Source organism: Rana temporaria, chromosome 6 (assembly GCF_905171775.1).
Source record: "Rana temporaria chromosome 6, aRanTem1.1, whole genome shotgun sequence".
In the NCBI taxonomy this organism is placed as follows: domain Eukaryota; kingdom Metazoa; phylum Chordata; class Amphibia; order Anura; family Ranidae; genus Rana; species Rana temporaria.
In genome coordinates this window covers 159,111,307-159,132,292 of record NC_053494.1, presented here as the reverse complement: position 1 = coordinate 159,132,292, position 20,986 = coordinate 159,111,307, and the positions used below count along the sequence as shown (strand labels likewise).

Below are 20,986 nucleotides of genomic sequence, written 5' to 3'. Positions count from 1 at the left end.
TGACACCGTAAGAGTTCCCTTCACTGGAAGTAAGGGGCCAAGCCTAACCCCTGAAAAACAATCCCAGACCATAATTCCCCCTCCACCAAATGATTTGGACCAGTGGTCCATAAAGACATGGATTGGATAAGCGAGATTGGGGTGGAGAAAATTGACTGGCCTAAACAGAGTTCTGACCTCAACCCGATAGAACACCTATGGGATGAATTAGAGCGCACTTCTCTCCAACATCAGTGCCTGACCTCACAAATGCGCTTCTGGAAGAATGGTCAAACATTCCCATAGACACACTCCTAAACCTTGTGGACAGCCTTCCCAGAGGATTTGAAGCGGTTATAGCTGCAAAGGGTCGACCAACTCAATATTGAACCCTATGGACTAAGACTGGGATGCCATTAAAGTTCATGTGTGTGGAAAGGCAGGCGTCCCAATATTTTTGGTAATATAGTGGTTGTTGGCTACCACTGCTAATCATCTAAAAATGCTAGCTGCTGGTATTGAAAATGTAAGTCACTGGATGAACAAGCATTTGGCTACTTAAGTCTGATACAGTACGTGTCAGTGAATTCAGAGGTATAAAATATTGAAGTAATTGGATCACCATGACAGTCAATCAACTCACATTTCTAGAAAGAAAGGTCATTAAAGGCAGCTAACATATTGCTCTTATTTCAGGATTCATTTAAGCAGCTTTTTTATGAGCTGTGTGTCCAATCAGTACACTCACCTCTGCATCAAAGCGAGGATCCTGATAAGCGTCACTTATATTTACTGGAAGACCCGTTGATGCAACTAGTTCTGCAATGCTGTTATTTATTAACCAGTCAGAATATGAAGATTTCTCCAGGCTGTCTTTAAAACTACGGAAACATTAATGAAAAAGAGGGAAAATAAGGCTGTTATAAGGTCAGCAAACTGCCATATTAAGGTATTTCACTTACATTATAATAAAGATAGATGGGCAAGTGTTTCCTGTCCACTTACCTGCTCTGATAAATGCCTCACTAACAAATTAAATAAATACATGAAACCAAGAGGAGCATTGCCTTATTCCACCTATGTAACAAATATATTCCATTAAAGCCCTTATATTCCCTAAATTGAGTTAAGAATCCTTCAAAACATCTCTCCTAGGATTCTTATCTCATTTTCAGCTCTGACTCATTGTTTCTATCCATATACTGTATACTTTGGCTTCCCAATTAGGAAGTGTCTCAGTACTGCGGACAGCCCCTATTCACAGCATGGGTTATTCATGCAGGGACAAAAGAGTGTAATTTACATAGTGAGTATTAACCCAAATGTTTCTCCAAAGATATTTTGGGATTCCTCTAAAATTGCACTACATTTATTATGCAGGCAGTTGATGGATCTTGCATAGTCAAGTTGTGAATGGCAATCAAATATCTAAAGTACAGCAACGTTTATTTTCATATTTCTGGTCTAGTCTTTGAGTGAATCTTGTTAACTAATGGGAGCCCTTTCACTGATCTGTCTCAATTTCTGTCCATGGTGCTGAAACTGTATAAACATATTTTCCGCATAGGTTCAGCACCACAAATAGCAATTGCTGGTAAAATGCCTTTTTTTTTCTTTGGCTTATTTTCTGTTAAAAAAACACTAAGGCCCCCCCAACCCTTGAAGAAATCAGCCTGGCAAGGCAGTAATGCAGAATCTCTAGTATGGGAACGACGAGGGTGACGAATTTGGCTACCAGCAAACATGCCTGTTACTGTAACATTGGGAGTTGCTTTGGAAGCAAATACAAATGGGAGTTGCCCAGACTTGCCAGCACTGGATCTGATCTGAACACAAAAAGACAACCACAAATCACAATTTGTTTTGTTTTTTTAACTTGGAGGACTATGAACTTATATGAATGAATGCCCCCCACTTGGGGGCATCACCACAGAGTCTTTCACTCAGGCCTCGTACACACGACCGAGTTTCTCGGCAAAAACCAGCAAGAAACTTGCTGGGAGATATTTTTTTGCCGAGGAAACCGGTCGTGTGTACATTTTCGTCGAGGAAACTGTCGAGAAACTCGACGAGCCAAAAAGAGAGCATGTTCTCTATTTCCTTGACGGGAATGGAGAAAATTGGCTTGTCGAGTTTCTCAACGGCTTCACAGGGAACTCGACGAACAAAACGATGTGTTTCCCCCTTCGAGTTTCTCGGTCGTGTGTACGAGGCCTCATAGTGTATTCAAGCAGAGAGGGGAACTGATGTTGCCATGTCAGTCCTGCTCTCTGCATCTCAGAGGACAATATCCAACCACTGTAGGATATTGGTAAAACCTGTGTAGGGATGGGAGAATCTCATTGGGTTTGGTTTGTTGGGGATTCATCAAATCCTCTCTTTAAAATTTTTGCTGGTGGAAGTAGTATACAGGTATGTGTTTGATAGAAATGATCTAGCATCAGATGGCCATAGTTAGTCAATTACATCATTTACCACCCTTGCACCTTTGTTATGTGCGGCTGCAGGGTTTGGAATTCCCTGGCCAAAGCTGTATGGGCCAGTGCCTGCTGTCATGCTTTCCCTATCACAAATAAATCACATTGTCAATATGGCTGCTGTGACCTCACCCTTTTATTGTGAGGAGGCTTGCTAATCCAAACACGCTCGTAATGGTCAGCTGACTAAGTTCCAAGGACAGGTAGTGGATTATGGTTACAATTCATTTTGTGTGACATTTCTGCATTAATTTGCTGCAAATTTCAAAGCTACTGGATACCCTGTAAACCTATGATCATGAGGGGTCTATGTAAACTATAACAATAAACTCATTTGGTTCTTCTTGGTTTGTTAAATATTCCAGTGTTTTGTAACAGTATATTTGCTTGATAAGTTTAAAAATACCTGTTAATAGTGCCAGAAATCGTGTGTGTGCTGGTAACGTCCTGTTCTCTCTACCTGTGCTGACTGTTATCAATCACATTATTCCTTATGTTATGGACGATAGGTTTACTAGTCCTATCTTTTTTTCATTGTGAGTGAGCGCTGTTATCCTAGGACTGAAAGTTTGTTGTTCTAGGGTCATTATGAGGAACAAAAAGCCTGAAAAAGGGAAACTAATGGAGCCACTTACAATTTTGTTTTTGGGTTTAGTTACACTTTATTGCATGTCTAGTGGCAGACACTATGGTCAGCGTGTCTCCAGCCTTAAATGTTATCATGAGACAATATTTGTGTAATAAAATATTATATATGATAAAATAATATATTATATAAATATAAATAGCTGGATTCACGTAGATGGGCCTAACGTTAGGCAGGCGTAGCGTATCGCATATACGCTACGCCGCCGTAAGTTAGAGAGGCAAGTGCTGTATTCACAAAGCACTTGCGTCCTAAGTTACGGCTGCGTAGCGTAAATGTGCCGGCCTAAGAGCGCCTAATTCAAATTGTGAAGAGGTGGGCGTGTTTTATGCTAATGAACCATGACCCGACGTGATTGACGTTTTTTTTACGAACGGCGCATGCGCCGTCCATGGACATATCCCAGTGCGCATGCTCCAAATTACGCCGCAAAGACTTATTGGTTTCGACGTGAACGTAAATTACGCCCAGCCCCATTCACGGACGACTTACGCAAACGACGTAAACATTTTAAAATTCGACGCGGGTCTGACGTCCATACTTAACATTGGCTGCGCCATCTTTTTGGTGGAATAACTTTAGGCCTGAAACTGCGACGGGCAAGCGTAAGTTCGTGAATAGGCGTATCTCGCTGATTTACGCATTCTAGGCGTAAATCAGCGTACACGCCCCTAGCAGCCGGCTTAAAAAGATAGTTAAGATACGACGGCGCCCGCGGTCGTATCTTAGCTAGATTTAAGTGTATCTCAATGTGAGAATACACTTAAATTTGCGACCGCGCAGATTCAGAGTTACGACGGCGTATCTACTGATACGCCGGCGTAACTCTCTCTGAATCTGGCTAAAAGTTATAATAGAATATATATAAATAATATAAATTATAAAAATATAATATAAAATATAATAACACTGAATTGTATAACAAATATAAAAATCATAACAAATAGAAAAAAACTGTTTTGCTTTGATTTCAAAAATTTGCACACACATTTTTGAATTTTTGATTTAAATATAAAAAGCTAATACTCCAATTGCACTAGTCGTTTAATTAAATGCCAATATATAGTGAGAAGGGATCTCACGTAAAGTTGTTCACTCAACAAGCCAGAAATACATTTGGAAAAGCTGCAATGTAAACTGCCAAGTAGAGTCTGGAAACATTTAAATACTTGTAACAATGCTCCGACATCTTAGGCATGTGAGGAAATATTTGTTAGAAACTGTCACATTTATTCAACCCTCTTGAAGATTTTAGGTTATGTAAGTAGTCATTTTGCTTCCAGTGCTGCTAAGCCTGAAGGTTTGTTGCAATGTAAAAGGGTATTAAAATGTTGAATTAGGGCATGAAAAGGAAATTAAATCCCACCAAGGGTAAACATTCACTATATTACCAAAAGTTTTTTGACACCTGCCTTTACACACACATGAACATAAGTGACATCCCAGTCCTATGCCGCGTACACACGGTCGTTTTTCGGGAAGGGAAAAAAATCGAATTTTTCAGCATGTCCAAAAAACAACGTTTTTACAACTTCATCATTAAAAACGACGTTGCCCACACACCATCGTTTTTGAAAAATGATGAACAAAGCGCAGTGACGTACAACACGTACGACGGCACTCTGAAGGGGAAGTTCTATTCGCCTTTGGGCTGCTTTTAGCTGATTCCTTGTTAGTAAAAGACGATTCACGCTTTTTTGTCTGTTACAGCGTGATAAATGTGCTTACTCCAATATGAATGGTAGTTTTACCTGAACGAGCGCTCCCGTCTCATAACTCGCTTCTGGGCATGCGCGGGTTTAAAATGTAGTTTTAGCCCACACACGATAATTTTTTACAACCCGAAAAACGACATTAAAAAATGCTGCATGTTCGATTCTTTTTTTGACGTTTTTCAGAAGCCGAAAAACTATGTGAAGTCCACACACGATGATTTTAAATGACGTTTTTAAAAACGTAGTTTTTTTCATGCCAAAAAACAACCGTGTGTACGCGGCATTAGTCCGTAGGGTTCAATATTGAGTTGTCCCACCCTTTGGGGTTTTAGGAGCCAGGTTTAGGAGCCAGGCCTTCTTGTCCACATCAGTGACTGACCTCATAAATGCACTTCTGGAAGAATGGTCAAACATTCCAATAGACACACTCCTAAACCTTGTGGACAGTCTTCCTAGAATAGTTGAAGCTGTTATAGCTGCAAAGGGTGGGCCAACTCAATATTCAATCCTATGGACTAAGACTGGGATGCCATTACAGTTCATGTGTGTGTAAAAGCGGGCATCCAATACTTTTGACAATATAGCGCATAACCCTCATGTTAAGGACATCAATCACGTCGATTTCTGTAGCACCATGGCTCTTCCACTAATTTTAGCATATTTTTACAAATAGCTACATTTTGACAGGGGGGAACAAAGTAAATAGTATTTTGTAAGAACATAATATCAGTCCTGGCCCTTGCAAACTTTGTTTTATGTATCTAATGATATATTGATCAATTTACTTTGTGCATATTCATAGAACTCCGTGCCAGTTTATTGAATGAATGAGCTCTGTGATGTACAGAACCCCCAGCAAATCGTGATGACTAAAAATTGGAAGGGGCCAGACAGTACAAATTAAACCATTTAGGTCAAAGTGGTACAGTCTCATAATACCCCCTCCCCCACAGTTCTTCTTATACTTATCCTCACCAACAAAGCCAACTCCCACCCCCACTGCACTATTCCACTGTTGGAGGCAAGAGTCCAAGCCCTGTATCAGGTGGTGAAAAAACTTACATATGATTGATCCTCCTCTATCTTAAGCCTCGTACACACGACCGAGGAACTCGACGGGCGAAACACCGGTTTCCTCGGCAAAAAAATATCTCCCAGCAAGTTTCTTGCTGGTGTTTGCCGAGAAACTCGGTCGTGTGTACGAGGCCTGAGATGACAATGTTTAAGCATGGCAATTGGCCACTTAGGTTTAAGAACTGCATCCTAGGATGAGGGCACATGATTCCCTATAAATGCTCTATTGGAGCAGCCGGAGAGTACAGTGAAAGTGAGTATAAGTGGGTGGGGGTGAACAGAGGGGGTTATTTTCGAAAGGCAAATCCACTTTTCACTACAAGTGCAAACTACAAGTGTAAAGTGCACTTGAAATTGCACTGAAAGTGCACTTGAAAGTGCAGTCGCTGTAAATCTGAGGGGGACATGCAAGGGGAATTTTTTTTTTGTTAGCTTGCACATGATTGGATAATAAAATCAGCAGAGCTTCCCCATATTTCAGATTTTCCCTTTAGATTTGCAGCCACTGCACTTCCAAGTGCACTTTCAGTGCAATTTCAAGTACACTTTGCAGTTGTAGTTTGCACTTGTAGTGCAAAGTGGATTTCCCTTTTGTAAATAACCCCCAGACCTTCCTGCCCAGACCAATTTTTAGTTTTTAGCGCTGTCGCAATTTGAATGACAATTGCGCGGTCGTGCGACGCAGCTTCCAAACAAAATTGACGCCCTTTTTTCCCCACAAATAGAGCTTTCTTTTGGCCGTATTTAGTCACCTCTGCGTTTTAAATTTTTTGCGCTATAAACAAAAGAAGAGCGACAATTTTGAAAAAAAACACAATATCTTTTACTTTTTGATTTATTAAATATCATAATTTTTTTTCCCCCTCAGTTTAGACCGATACGTATTCTTCTACATATTTTTGGTAAAAAAAAAATTGCAATAAGCGTATTTGATCAGTTTGCACAAAAGTTCTAGCGTCTACAAAATAGGGAATAGAATTATGGCATTTTTATTTATTTTAATTTTTTTACTAGTAATGGCGGCGATCTGCGATTTTTATTGTGACCGTGACATTGCTGCAGACATATCGGACACTTTTGACACATTTTTGGGACCATTCACATTTACACAGCAATTAGTGCTATAAAACTGCACTGATTACTGTGTAAATGTGACTGGCAGGGAAGGGGTTAACACTAGGGGGCACTGAAGGGGTTAAATATGTTCCCTAAAGTGTGTTCTAACTGTAGGGGGAGGGGGACTCACAAGGGGAGGAGATCGATGTGTGTTCCTCTGTACTGAGAACACACATCAGTCTCCTCACCGCTGACAGGACCTGGTCCTGCTGTGATTGCGTACCGGGTCCCAAGCAATGCGGCGGGGACGCGTGCGTGCCCCCTAGTGGCCGGGAATGCAAGGACGTCATATGACGTCCAGTCTGAAGGACGAAAGGTCCCTGCCAACGTCATTTTACTATGACTCGGTAGGGAAGTGGTTAAAGTAAAAAGAAAAACTGTCAAATCAAGAAAATTATAAAATTGCAGCAAACATCAATAAAAAGTAATTGCCCATGTGGTTGACATTATTGTATACACTTTATACTAAAGGAATCTCTAAATGGCATGTATTGAACAAGGCTAGATAAGGCAAATAGAGCGAATAATCATTGTATCCGTCCTTCCTATTTTCTATACATTCATTATACACTGTACAGCACTGAAAAATTAGGGCAGAGGAGACAGAAAGATCATCATCAGTACCCTTCAGCTGTCTTTGCACTGTCGCTGCCACTTTGGTCTTTATCCCACACAATAAAATGAGACTTGTGACATGAAGACAGCTGACCAGCACCATCACATCATTAGAAGAGACACAGGAGGAGGAGATAATGATCTTCATGACAAGATCTGTCATCCCTGTGTATGGTATACAAATGGAGTCTAGAGCTTTGTATTTTCATTGAGCAGAAAGATGCAATTTAAGATTTATATCACAGAGCAAAAAAATAAGGCACTGCGTGAAGCTGTGGTGACATTTCCAACACATTAAATGTGCATCGCAATTTTTCTTAAGATTTTTTTTATATATATGTTTGAATAAGTTTAAATATATATGTTTGAATATATGTTTGCATATGATCAACTTAAGGCAATTAATGCTTATTATGCATAGACTGTAATTATACATGCAAATTCCATGCTACATATGAAGGCAAAATGTGCCGCCCCAATGGGGCACAGATGTATTCCACACCCTATAAACAAGATTTGATAAATCTTGAATCTCATAAACACAATGTACAGAAAAACCAATGGGACGTCATAGGTGTGGCCCCTCAGCAAATTATTCACACAAAATATAAGATAAAGTCATATTCTTTATTAGTACATACAAAAACATAAAAAAAAAAAAAAAAAAATATACAAATTATGTCAAAATCCATCCATATCCATCTCCCTTTGCTTACTGGATTTTTTGCTCTTCCTCCTGGGACATATAACAGTACACATCATCTGAAGGAGAAGGCACGGTGATGTAGCCTTTCCAGGATGCATCTGTGAGGCCCTGGTTACATCACCAGTACCTCATACATGGATGTAAATTCAGCTAGATTCAATCCATGTTTGGGTGAGTGAGTGAAAAACTTATATAGCGCTACACATGCGAACTGAATCGCCTCTGGGCGCTTGTTTGAGCACTTCTCCCTTGAGCTCAGAAGAGGTGGATTTTGATCTTTCTCCTAAAGGCCAAATGGTTCTCCTCCAACCGAATGGAGGTTGGTAAAGTGTTCCAAAGTCGCGGGCCTTGGACAGAAGCTGATCATTTGATCGACTTCTGTACAACCAGTCTGTCATTTCTTTTTCAAACGATCATTGCCGATGGCTATAGCAAGTAGCACTGATCATTGTATGCCAATGGCAGGGAAGTTTCCCCACTGTCAAAACATATTAGCACAGCGGGAGTGATTCCCTATCTACATCGAGTGTGAGGATGGGGGAATCGGGTTTTTTTTTTTTTCGTTCAATCTGCTGGTTGAACCAAAAAAATATTAATGTGCCTTATTGTGAGTAAAATCAAAAACTGTTTGTTTAACCTCTTCGCCACCAGCCGCCGTCTGGAAACGGCGGCAAGGTGGATGCTTAACTGGGGGTCGCCGTTCTGAAACGGCGCCCCGCAGAAGCAGCAATGCGCGCCGCCTCGGGCGCGCACACAGAAATTTCTGTGCGCGCCGGGTCTATGAGACCCGGCGCTACACAGATCTAGGTAAATGACCAGCAACAACGGTCATTTACCTTGTGATCGCGCCGTCCAATGACGGCGCGATCACAATGTAAACACAGGAGGTCAGGGAAAGTTTACCTCCTCTCCTCTCCTCACACAGTATCAGCGGGAGAGAAGAGGAGATAAACTGTGAGTGTTCTATTGCCGATAGTGTCACATCAGTGCCCAATCTGTGCCCTAAAGTGCCCTAAAGTGCCCAATCTGTGCCCTAAAGTGCCCAATCTGTGCCTAAAGTGCCCAATCTGTGCCTAAAGTGCCCAATCTGTGCCTAAAGTGCCCAATCTGTGCCCATCTGTGCCCAATCTGTGCCCATCTGTGCCCAACAGTGCCACATCTGTGCCGCATCAGTGTCACCAGAGCCGCACCAGTGTCACCAGAGCCGCACCAGTCACCAGAGTCCTATAATATTGCCACAACAGTGCCGTACCAGTGCCGCCTGTGCCCACCAGTGACGCCTGTGCCCGCCAGTGCCGCCTGCGCCCGCCAGTGCCGCCTGCGCCCGCCAGTGCCGTCTGCGCCCACCAGTGCCGTCTGCGCCCACCAGTGCCGTCTGCGCCCACCAGTGCCGTCTGCGCCCACCAGTGCCGCCTGTGCCCACCAGTGCCGCCTGTGCCCACCAGTGCCCTCCAGTGCCGCCTGTGCCCACCAGTGCTGCCTGTGCCCACCAGTGCTGCCTGTGTCCACCAGTGCTGCTAATCGGTGCACACCAGAGCCACCTGTGCCCACCAGAGCCACCTGTGCCGCCTGTGCCCACCAGTGCCCACCAGAGCCACACCCGTGCCACTACAGTGCACATAAGTGCCGCCTGTGCCCACCTGTGTCCACCAGTGCCACCACAGTACTCTGCAGTACAGCCTCACCAGCCACCAGTATGGCAAAAAAATTCTTTACCGGCGAGCAGGCCGTACATCTTCTACTTGCCATGAGCGATGAGAGCAGCGAGGAGTCTCTGTCCGATTCTGATTCGGCCTATGAACCCGTTATAGACAGTGGGTCCGATTCAGAGTCTGAAGAAGAACATGTGCCCAGGAAAAAAAGGGGTGCTGGCGTGGAGAAGCGGCCTACTCCCAGACGCGCAGGGCCGTCCACCTCAAGCGCTGTGCCTACAACCCCAAGCGATGTGCCGTCCACCCCAAGCGCTGTGCCGTCCACTCCAAGCGCTGTGCCGTCCACTCCAAGCGCTGTGCCGTCCACCCCAAGCGATGTGCCGTCCACCCCAAGCGATGTGCCGTCCACCCCAAGAGCTGTGCCGTCCACCTCAAGAGCTGTGCCGTCCACCTCAAGAGCTGTGCCGTCCACCTCAAGAGCTGTGCCGTCCACCAGTAGGGTGTCATCTCAGCCCCAAAGGGATAGGGGCCATGCCAGCCTTCCCTATGGCCTTCAAAACCCCCTGTGGCTTCCCCCCAATTCCGGAGCAGCAAATATCCCCCCCTTCACTGCCCAGCCAGGTGTCCAGGTGAACACAGAAAACTTTTCTATGATAAATTTTTTTAATTTAGTTTTCACCGAAGATTTCCTTTCCTCCATTGTGGCCCAGTGCAATCTCTACGCACAACAGTACGTAAGAAGTAACCCTGGTTCCAGATATGCCCGCCCCTTTGAGTGGAGAGAACTAACCGTGGACGAATTTAAAATGTTCTTAGGCCTAACCTTTACTATGGCACTTTAAAAAAAAAAACCAATTGTACTCCTACTGGTCCACCAAACCCATTCACCACATGCCACTCTTCTCCTCCCTTATGCCAAGATCCCGATATTTAATAATTATGCGGTTCCTCCACTTTAACGACAACGCCCAGTGCCCCCCCCGAAATGACCCTGCTTTTGACAAGCTATATAAAATTCGGCCACTTCTAAATTTTTTCGCTCAACAATTTCCCCAATTATATACCCCTGACCAGAACATATCTGTGGACGAGTCCCTTGTCAAATTCTCAGGCAGGCTGGGCATCAAGCAGTTCATCCCCAGCAAAAGGGCCCGATATGGGGTCAAAATGTACAAGCTTTGCGACAGAGCCACAGGGTACCTCTACTCGTTCATGGTGTATGAAGGAAAGGACTCCCAACTGCATCCCCCTGAATGTCCAGAGTATATGGGAGTCAGCGGAAAAGTGGTCTGGGATCTGATGTATCCACTCTTTGGAAAGGGATACCACCTTTATGTGGATAATTTCTACACCAGCTTGCCCCTGTTTCGCTGTCTTTACCTTCAGAATACCCCAGCATGTGGCACAATAAGACCCAACAGGAAAGGCTTCCCGCAAAAACTGGTGGATCAAAAGCTCAGACGAGGGGAGTCTGCAGCATTGAGGAACCAGGAGATATTGGCTGTCAGGTGGAGGGACAAACGGAACGTCCACATGCTTTCATCAATCCACAATGACACCCACGTGGAAGTCCCCAAAAGAACCGGCCCAATCCAAAAACCAAAATGCATATATGACTATAATTTGTTCATGGGGGGAGTGGACTTCAACGACCAGATGTTAGAACCCTACCTGCCCACAAGAAAATCCCGCCACTGGTACAAGAAAGTGTCCATTTATTTTTTTAGTTTGGCCTTCTACAATTCCTATGTAATTTACAAAAAATCATCCGAGAACCCCGTATCATATCTGGACTATCAAGAAGAAGTCATCACCGCCCTTTTGTACCCTGAAAACCCACCGGAAAATATTCGCTCTGATTCTGTGAGCAGACTGCACGAGCGTCACTTTCCTGAGCAAACCCCCTCCCGTGAAACAGGCAACAGACATCAGAAGAGGTGCCGGGTGTGCTCCAGAAGAGGAATTAGAAAAGACACCACATATTACTGTCCCGATTGTCCTTCCCAACCAGGCCTCTGTATTGGAACATGTTTCCGCCGTTACCATACGTTTCTTCATTATTAGGGACGTATGGTAAACGCAATTCTAATTTCCTGTACTTCCCCCCCCCCCACACCCTTTATGCCACTGCACTCATACCTCTGCCTTCTCCGGAACCGACCATGGCCTGTTATACAACCACTCTTTTGCCTAACCCTAAACATACTTCTGCCTTCTCCGGAACCGACCATGGCCTGTTATACGACCACTCTTTTGCCTAACCCTAAACATACCTCTGCCTTCTCTGGAACTGACCCTGGCTTGTTATACGACCACTCTTTTGCCTAACCCTAAACTGTACCTACCTCTGCCTGCTCTGGAACTGACCCTGGACTGTTTGACCACGTTTTTTGCCTGCCCCTTGGATTGATCTTTTACCCTGCTATACTAGTGGGAACACAGGGGTCTCACATATGTGAGGGGCTCCAGAATTGTTTTTCTGGATGAAAAAACTAATTTTTTAGTTTTCTCATTCCCGGATTAGGGTCTGGTTGCCCGGAGGCTTCAAAGAGATTTGGGTGGGAGAAGCCTCTACCCCTGTCCCCATTCCCCTACCCATGGCCCGCTACTTGGACCATGTTCCTACCAGGACAAATATTTTGCCACTGCTGGCACTGTACTGACTATGGACAATATTCCTGCCTGCTGCCTGGACAATTCCATTCACTGTCGCTGACCAGTGACCACGTCCCTGCCTGCTGCCTGGATCCGGGGGTCTCCTTCTGTGGACAATTGCACTACTAAAACCACAGGTAATCTTCTTTTTTTTTTACCCATTACTCAGCAGAATGTATTTTAGGGTGTAATTCTTGGTATGTACATGCTGTGTTAGAAATATGAAGGCCCTTCAAAAATGTGATAGATTGTAAGGAAATTGGATGTGTAATTTATGTCCCTAGAACACCTGATGGTGCTTCTTGGATGTTGGGCCTCTGTATGTGGCCACGCTGTGTAAAAGTCTCACACATGTGGTATCGCCATACTCAGGAGGAGCAGCAGAATATATTTTGGGGTGTAATTTTTTCTATGTACATGCTATGTGTTGGAAATATCCTATAAATGGACAACTTTCTGTAAAAAAAATGCGTTTTTATTTTTTTCCACATTTTCCAAGAACATCTGGAAAAAAATGAACTGTTCAAAAGACTCATTATGCCTCATAGATTATACGTTGGGGTGTTAGCTTTCCAAAATGGGGTCACTTTGTGGGCGTTTCTATTGTCCTGGTGCTCCAGGGCCTTCAAAAGTGTAATAGGTGGTTGAGAGATTAGATGTGTAATTTATGCTCCTAGAATGCTTGAAGTTGCTACTTCGGTGTTGGGCCTCTGTATGTGGCCACGCTGTGTAAAAGTCTCACACATGTGGTATCGCCATACTCAGGAGGAGCAGCAGAATATATTTTGGGGTGTAATTTTTTCTATGTACATGCTATGTGTTGGAAATATCCTATAAATGGACAACTTTCTGTAAAAAAAAATGCGTTTTTATTTTTTTCCACATTTTCCAAGAACATCTGGAAAAAAATGAACTGTTCAAAAGACTCATTATGCCTCATAGATTATACGTTGGGGTGTTAGCTTTCCAAAATGGGGTCACTTTGTGGGCGTTTCCATTGTCCTGGTGCTCCAGGGCCTTCAAAAGTGTAATAGGTGGTTGAGAGATTAGATGTGTAATTTATGCTCCTAGAATGCTTGAAGTTGCTACTTCGGTGTTGGGCCTCTGTATGTGGCCACGCTGTGTAAAAGTCTCACACATGTGGTATCGCCATACTCAGGAGGAGCAGCAGAATATATTTTGGGGTGTAATTTTTTCTATGTACATGCTATGTGTTGGAAATATCCTATAAATGGACAACTTTCTGTAAAAAAAAATGCGTTTTTATTTTTTTCCACATTTTCCAAGAACATCTGGAAAAAAATGAACTGTTCAAAAGACTCATTATGCCTCATAGATTATACGTTGGGGTGTTAGCTTTCCAAAATGGGGTCACTTTGTGGGCGTTTCCATTGTCCTGGTGCTCCAGGGCCTTCAAAAGTGTAATAGGTGGTTGAGAGATTAGATGTGTAATTTATGCTCCTAGAATGCTTGAAGTTGCTACTTCGGTGTTGGGCCTCTGTATGTGGCCACGCTGTGTAAAAGTCTCACACATGTGGTATCGCCATACTCAGGAGGAGCAGCAGAATATATTTTGGGGTGTAATTTTTTCTATGTACATGCTATGTGTTGGAAATATCCTATAAATGGACAACTTTCTGTAAAAAAAAATGCGTTTTTATTTTTTTCCACATTTTCCAAGAACATCTGGAAAAAAATGAACTGTTCAAAAGACTCATTATGCCTCATAGATTATACGTTGGGGTGTTAGCTTTCCAAAATGGGGTCACTTTGTGGGCGTTTCTATTGTCCTGGTGCTCCAGGGCCTTCAAAAGTGTAATAGGTGGTTGAGAGATTAGATGTGTAATTTATGCTCCTAGAATGCTTGAAGTTGCTACTTCGGTGTTGGGCCTCTGTATGTGGCCACGCTGTGTAAAAGTCTCACACATGTGGTATCGCCATACTCAGGAGGAGCAGCAGAATATATTTTGGGGTGTAATTTTTTCTATGTACATGCTATGTGTTGGAAATATCCTATAAATGGACAACTTTCTGTAAAAAAAATGCGTTTTTATTTTTTTCCACATTTTCCAAGAACATCTGGAAAAAAATGAACTGTTCAAAAGACTCATTATGCCTCATAGATTATACGTTGGGGTGTTAGCTTTCCAAAATGGGGTCACTTTGTGGGCGTTTCCATTGTCCTGGTGCTCCAGGGCCTTCAAAAGTGTAATAGGTGGTTGAGAGATTAGATGTGTAATTTATGCTCCTAGAATGCTTGAAGTTGCTACTTCGGTGTTGGGCCTCTGTATGTGGCCACGCTGTGTAAAAGTCTCACGCATGTGGTATCGCCATACTCAGGAGGAGCAGCAGAATATATTTTGGGGTGTCATTTGTGGAATATACATGCCATGTGAGAGAAATAACCTGTTATAATGACAATATTGGTATGAAAAAAAAAAAAAAAAAAAAATCTTAATTTTGCAAAGAATTGTGGGAACAAATGACAACTTCAAAAAACTAACTATGACTCTTACTAACTACCTTGGAATGTCTACTTTCCAAAAAGGGGTCATTTGGGGGGTATTTGTACTTTATTGGCTTGTTAGGGTCTCAAGAAATGAGAGAAGCTGTCAGTAATTCAGGTGTGATCAAATTGTTCAATTTTCAGAAATTGGTACCATAGCTTGTAGACCCTATAACTTTCACCCAGACTAAATAATATCCAAATTTTTTTTTTTTTTTACCAAAAATATGTAGCAGTATGCATTTTAGGCCAAATGTATAAGGAAAAATTACTTTTTTACAAAATGATATGATAGAAATGAAGAAAAATTCATTTTTTTACAAAATTTTCGTTCTTTTTTCATTAATAGCGAAAAAAATAAAAACCGCAGAGGTGATCAAATACCACCAAAAGAAAGCTCTATTTGTGGGAAAAAAAGGACAAAAATTTCATTTGGTTACAATGTTGTATGACTGAGTTATTGTCATTCAAAACGTGAGAGCACCAAAAGCTGAAAATTGGTCTGGTTATTAAGGGTGTTTAAGTGCCCAGTTGTCAAGTGGTTAAAGGGGTTTTAAAGGTTTGTCTTTTATTTTCTAAATAGGTTCCTTTAACCACTTCCAGACCTGCGCACGACGATGTACGTCCTATTTTTAAAGACGGATATCTCGGTAACGGCAGCAGCTGCTGTCACAACCGAGGTATCCATCTTTAGTGTGCGCGGTCTGGAATCCGATAATGGCGGTCTCCGCGGCGGATTCACCGCGAGATCGCCGTTATCGGTGGCGGGAGAGGGGCCCCCCCCCTCCCGCCGCTCTCCCGCGCCCTCCGCCACTTACCGGAGCCGTCGGTAGCGGCGGAGGCGATCGGATGCTGTCGGCTGGTGAGCGGGGACGAGACTGAAGGAAAAATCTCCTTCGCCCGTCCCCATAGCTCGGCTGGGCGGAAGTGACGTCAAAACGTCAGTCCCGCCCAGCCTCTTAAAGAGACAAATTTTTTTTTTGGTCATTTGAAAAAATGACATTTTTTATTTTTTTTCTATTTTTTGCATTTAAGCCCAAATATGAGATCTGAGGTCTTTTTGACCCCAGATCTCATATTTAAGAGGACCTGTCATGCTTTTTTCTATTACAAGGGATGTTTACATTCCTTGTAATAGGAATAAAAGTGATCATTTTTTTTTTTTTTTTTTTTTCAGTGTTAAAAATTCTAAAATAAATAAAAATAAATGCGAAAAGCAAAAAAAAATTTTTTTAAAGCGCCCCGTCCCGACGAGCTCGCGCGTAGAAGCGAACGCATACGCGAGTAGCGCCGACATATGAAAACGGTATTCAAACCACACAAGTGAGGTATCGCCGCGATCGTTAGAGCGAGAGCAATAATTTTAGCCTTAGGCCTACTCTGTAACTCAAAAAATGCAACCTGTAGAATTTTTTAAACGTCGCCTATCAAGATTTTTAAGGGTAAAAGTTTGACGCCATGCCACGAGCGGGCGCAATTTTTAAGCGTGACATGTTGGGCATCATTTTACTCGGCGTAACATTATCTTTCAAAATATATAAAACAATTGGGCCAAATTTATTGTTGTCTTATTTTTTAATTCAAAAAAGTGAATTTTTTCCAAAAAAAGTGCGCTTGTAAGACCGCTGCGCAAATACGGTGTGACAAAAAGTATTGGAATGACCACTATTTTATTCTCTAGGGTGTTAGAAAAAAAAATATATAATGTTTGGGGGTTTTAAGTAATTTTCTAGCAGAAAAAAAATGTTTTAGTCTTGCAAACACCGAATCTGAAAAACACCTAAGGTCTGGAAGTGGTTAAGCTAGTGCATTGTTGGTTTACTTACCTTCTCCTTCGATTTCCCTTCTAAATTATTTTTTTCTTTGTCTGAATTTCTCATTTCCTGTTTCTCCTCAGTAAGCTTTCCACCATCATCCGAGCGGTGGGAAGTCATTTAGAACAGCTTACTGAACACTTTACTGAGGAGGAACAGGAAGTGAGAAATTCAGACAAAGAAAACAAATAAAAAATGGAAGGAATACGTAAGTGAACCAACAATGCACTAGCTTAAAGGAACCTATTTAGAAAATAGAAAACAAACCTTTACAACCCCTTTAACTAAGGAATTTAAGATGATTGCATATCAGCATGCAGAGCTGCATGCTAATGTGATTTTTTTTGTGAAAAGAGGGAAAGGTCTACTTTAAGGCCTTGTGTACACTGCTGCTCCTAAATGTGAGTTTATGAGCTTTTGTAATTTTTTTGCCAAAGCCCTTAACTCAACTCAACTCAACTCAATAAGGGGCAGATCCACAAAGTTACGGTGGCGTAGTCTATCTCTCGCGGCGTAATGGCGTGGAAATCAAATGCGGCGAGTAGGGGGCGTGTTTCATTTAAATGAAGCGCGTCCCCGCGCCGAACGAACTGTGCATGCGCCGTCCCTAAAATTTCCTACCGCGCATTGCGCTAAATGACGTCGCAAGGACGTCATTGGTTTAATGTGAACGTAAATGGCGGCCATACTTAACATTGCGTACGTACGCCACCAAATAGCAGCTTTAACTATACGCCGAAAAAAGCAGAGTAGAGACGACGTAAAAGAATGCGACGGCCGCTCGTACGTTAGTGGATCATCGGAAATAGCTAATTTGCATACTCGACGCGGAAAACGACGGGAACGCCACCCAGCGGATGCCGAAGAATTGCATCTAAGATCCGAAGGTGTACGAAGACGTACGCCTGTCGGATCTAACCCAGATGCCGTCGTATCTTGTTTTGAGGATTCAAAACAAAGATACGACGCGGGAAACTTGAAAGTACCCCGGCGTATCAGTAGATTTGCCGGCATACTTTCTTTGTGGATCTGCCCCTAAATGTCTATGGGTTTTTTTTTTACTAAAGGCAAATATACTTTGCACTACAAGTGCAAACTACAAGTGCAAAGTGCACTTGGAAGTGCAGTTGCTGTAAATCTGAGGGGTAGATCGGAAATGAGGGGAAGCTCTGCTGATTTTATCATTCAATTATGTGCAAGCTAAAAAGCATGTCCCCCCTCGGATCTACAGCGACTGCACTTCCAAGTGCACTTTCAGTGCAATTTAGAATGTAGAGTTTAGGGGCAGTTAATGTTCCTCTCCTGCATGTAGAAGAATCATGTTAAGGAGAGGAACGTTTTAACAAAAAACACAACTGCGACAAAATAGTGGGGAAAATGCAGTAATGTCTTTTTAACCAGTTCCCGACCCCCGCATGTACATATACGTCCACAATATGGCACGTACAGGCACATGGGCGTACATGTACGTCCTCGCCTATTAGCGGGTGGGGGGTCCGATCGGGACCCCCCCCGCTACATGCGGAGGTCGGGTTCGCTCGGGGAGCGATCCGGGACGACGGCGCGGCTATTTGTTTATAGCCGCTCCGTCGCGATCGCTCCCCGGAGCTGAAGAACGGGGAGAGCCGTGTGTAAACACGGCTTCCCCGTGCTTCACTGTGTCGGCGCATCGATCGCGTCATTCCCTTTATAGGGAAGACACGATCGATGACGTCATTCCTACAGCCACACCCCCCTACAGTTGTAAACACATACTAGGTGCACCCTAACTCCTACAGCGCCCCCTGTGGTTAACTCCCAAACTGCAACTGTCATTTTCACAATAAAGAATGCAATTTAAATGCATTTTTTGCTGTGAAAATGACAATGGTCCCAAAAATGTGTCAAAATTGTCCGAAGTGTCCGCCATAATGTCGCAGTCACGAAAAAAATTGCTGATCGCCGCCATTAGTAGTAAAAAAAAAAAAATTAATAAAAATGCAATAAAACTATCCCCTATTTTGTAAACGCTATAAATTTTGCGCAAACCAATCGATAAACGCTTATTGCGATTTTTTTTACTAAAAATAGGTAGAAGAATACGTATCGGCCTAAACTGAGGAAAAAAAATGTTTTTATATATGTTTTTGGGGGATATTTATTACAGCAAAAAGTAAAAAATATTGCATTTTTTTCAAAATTGTCGCTCTATTTTTGTTTATAGCGCAAAAACTAAAAACCGCAGATGTGATCAAATACTACCAAAAGAAAGCTCTATTTGTGGGGAAAAAAGGACGCCAATTTTGTTTGGGAGCCACGTCGCACGACCGCGCAATTGTCTGTTAAAGCGACGCAGTCCCGAACTGTAAAAACACCTTGGGTCTTTAGGCTGCATATTGGTCCGGGGCTTAAGTGGTTAAGTTAAGTTTAGGGGTGGCCAGTGTACATGTAGCGTTAAACTTTTTTTTTTATCTCAAGAGGAACTTTATTGAAAAAGTCATAAAAAAAATAAAAATGGTATTACATAATAAACATAATCACTTTGCATTTGTTATTGAACACTATCCCCACATATTCACATTGCATCCACATAGGACTCAGGTTCAACAATAAACATCTGGCTAGAAAGCAACAAATAAGCATTGAGACCCAGTGTGTAGAACCCACGCAGTTAACTGCCATATCAGTTTTACAATAAGTGATGCATGATTAGATCTACCAGCTAAGCCAGAAATATCCAACCATAGTGCCCATATTTTGTCAAATTTTCTACCACTGCCCTGTGTTGGTAGATACATTTAGGGACCTCTTCCCCCAGAACTTCGTCTATAATTCCCCACAAGCATAGTTTAGGCTTTTCTGTAAGATGAGCCTGAAAAACCTCCTTCCAATAAAAAATTACTCTGCTGTCAAAAGTTATGCCGGGTACACACGAGAGGATTTATCCGCGGATACGGTCCTCCGGACCGTTTCCGCGGATAAATCCTCGGAGGATTTCGATCCGCTGGAGTTTACTCACCATCGGATCGAAATCCACGCCAAATTCACACCGCGGTGACGTGTCGCGCCGTCGCCGCGGCGACGTGCGCGACGCTGTCATATAAGGATATCCACGCATGCGTCGAATCATTACGACGCATGCGAGGGATGGGTTCGGACGGATCGATCCGGTGAGTCTGTACAGACCACCGGATCGATCCGCTGGAGCCGATTCCAGCGGATAGATTTCTTAGCATGCTAAGAAATTTGTATCCGCTGGAAATCGGTCGGCCTGAAAAAAATCCACGGAAAAATATCCGCTGGGTTGTACACACCAGCGGATATATCCGCTGGAACTGATCCGCAGATCAGTTCCAGCGGATAGATCCTCTCGTGTGTACGGGGCCTAATGTGTTACTTTAGAACAAATCAAAATCTTCCCCAACCTGAAAAAAATTACAATATTGCATCCTAAAACGTATCTGGGGCACTTCTCACCAGTCTAGCTGGCGTGTAATGGACACGTAAGAGCTTTACACTTTATGTACTATGCATTTAATAATTGTGGCACAAGTATTGCATACAGTATGTCAACTCACCAATGATTTTCATAACTGTTTACTAGTCTGATTAGGATGTATAAAGCAAATTAACAAAATTCTGAATTCTTTAAAAAGGGATCATTATATCACTGGTGATTCTTCTATTTACCATACCATAAAAAAATAGTCCTTGCTGTGCCAGGCTGAAGTGATAAGGAATGTTTTCTAATTATTACATATTGTATTGCTTATATCATTATACTATGTGTTATATATATACAATGTTTCAATGGCTAGTATATATAGTTTATAGCAATCTGTACCAACAATAAAAATAAAATTAAACAATCTAGCTCCACCTTTATCACAGCTGGCAACACAAACCGTTTTCTACTTTACACTAATGTGTACATATTGTGAGGGCGGGACCCTGTGCTATGGGAAAGATTGCTGGGTTACCCCATATGTTGGAGAGAAAGACACGCTGATTGCACAGCTGTGTGTTTGGCTATTTAGTTCTGACCTGACCAT

The 20,986-nt window shown here is 42.7% G+C and overlaps 1 protein-coding gene across 1 annotated transcript in view; it reads right to left on the bottom strand.

The window, feature by feature from the left end:
* Positions 1–20,986, bottom strand: part of PDE11A (phosphodiesterase 11A) — a 721,237-nt gene that overhangs the window by 339,714 nt on the left and 360,537 nt on the right. Inside the window, exon 6 of the mRNA XM_040357670.1 lies at positions 728–860. Coding sequence (XP_040213604.1) covers positions 728–860 — 133 coding nt within the window. The remainder of the gene's footprint in view (positions 1–727; positions 861–20,986) is intronic.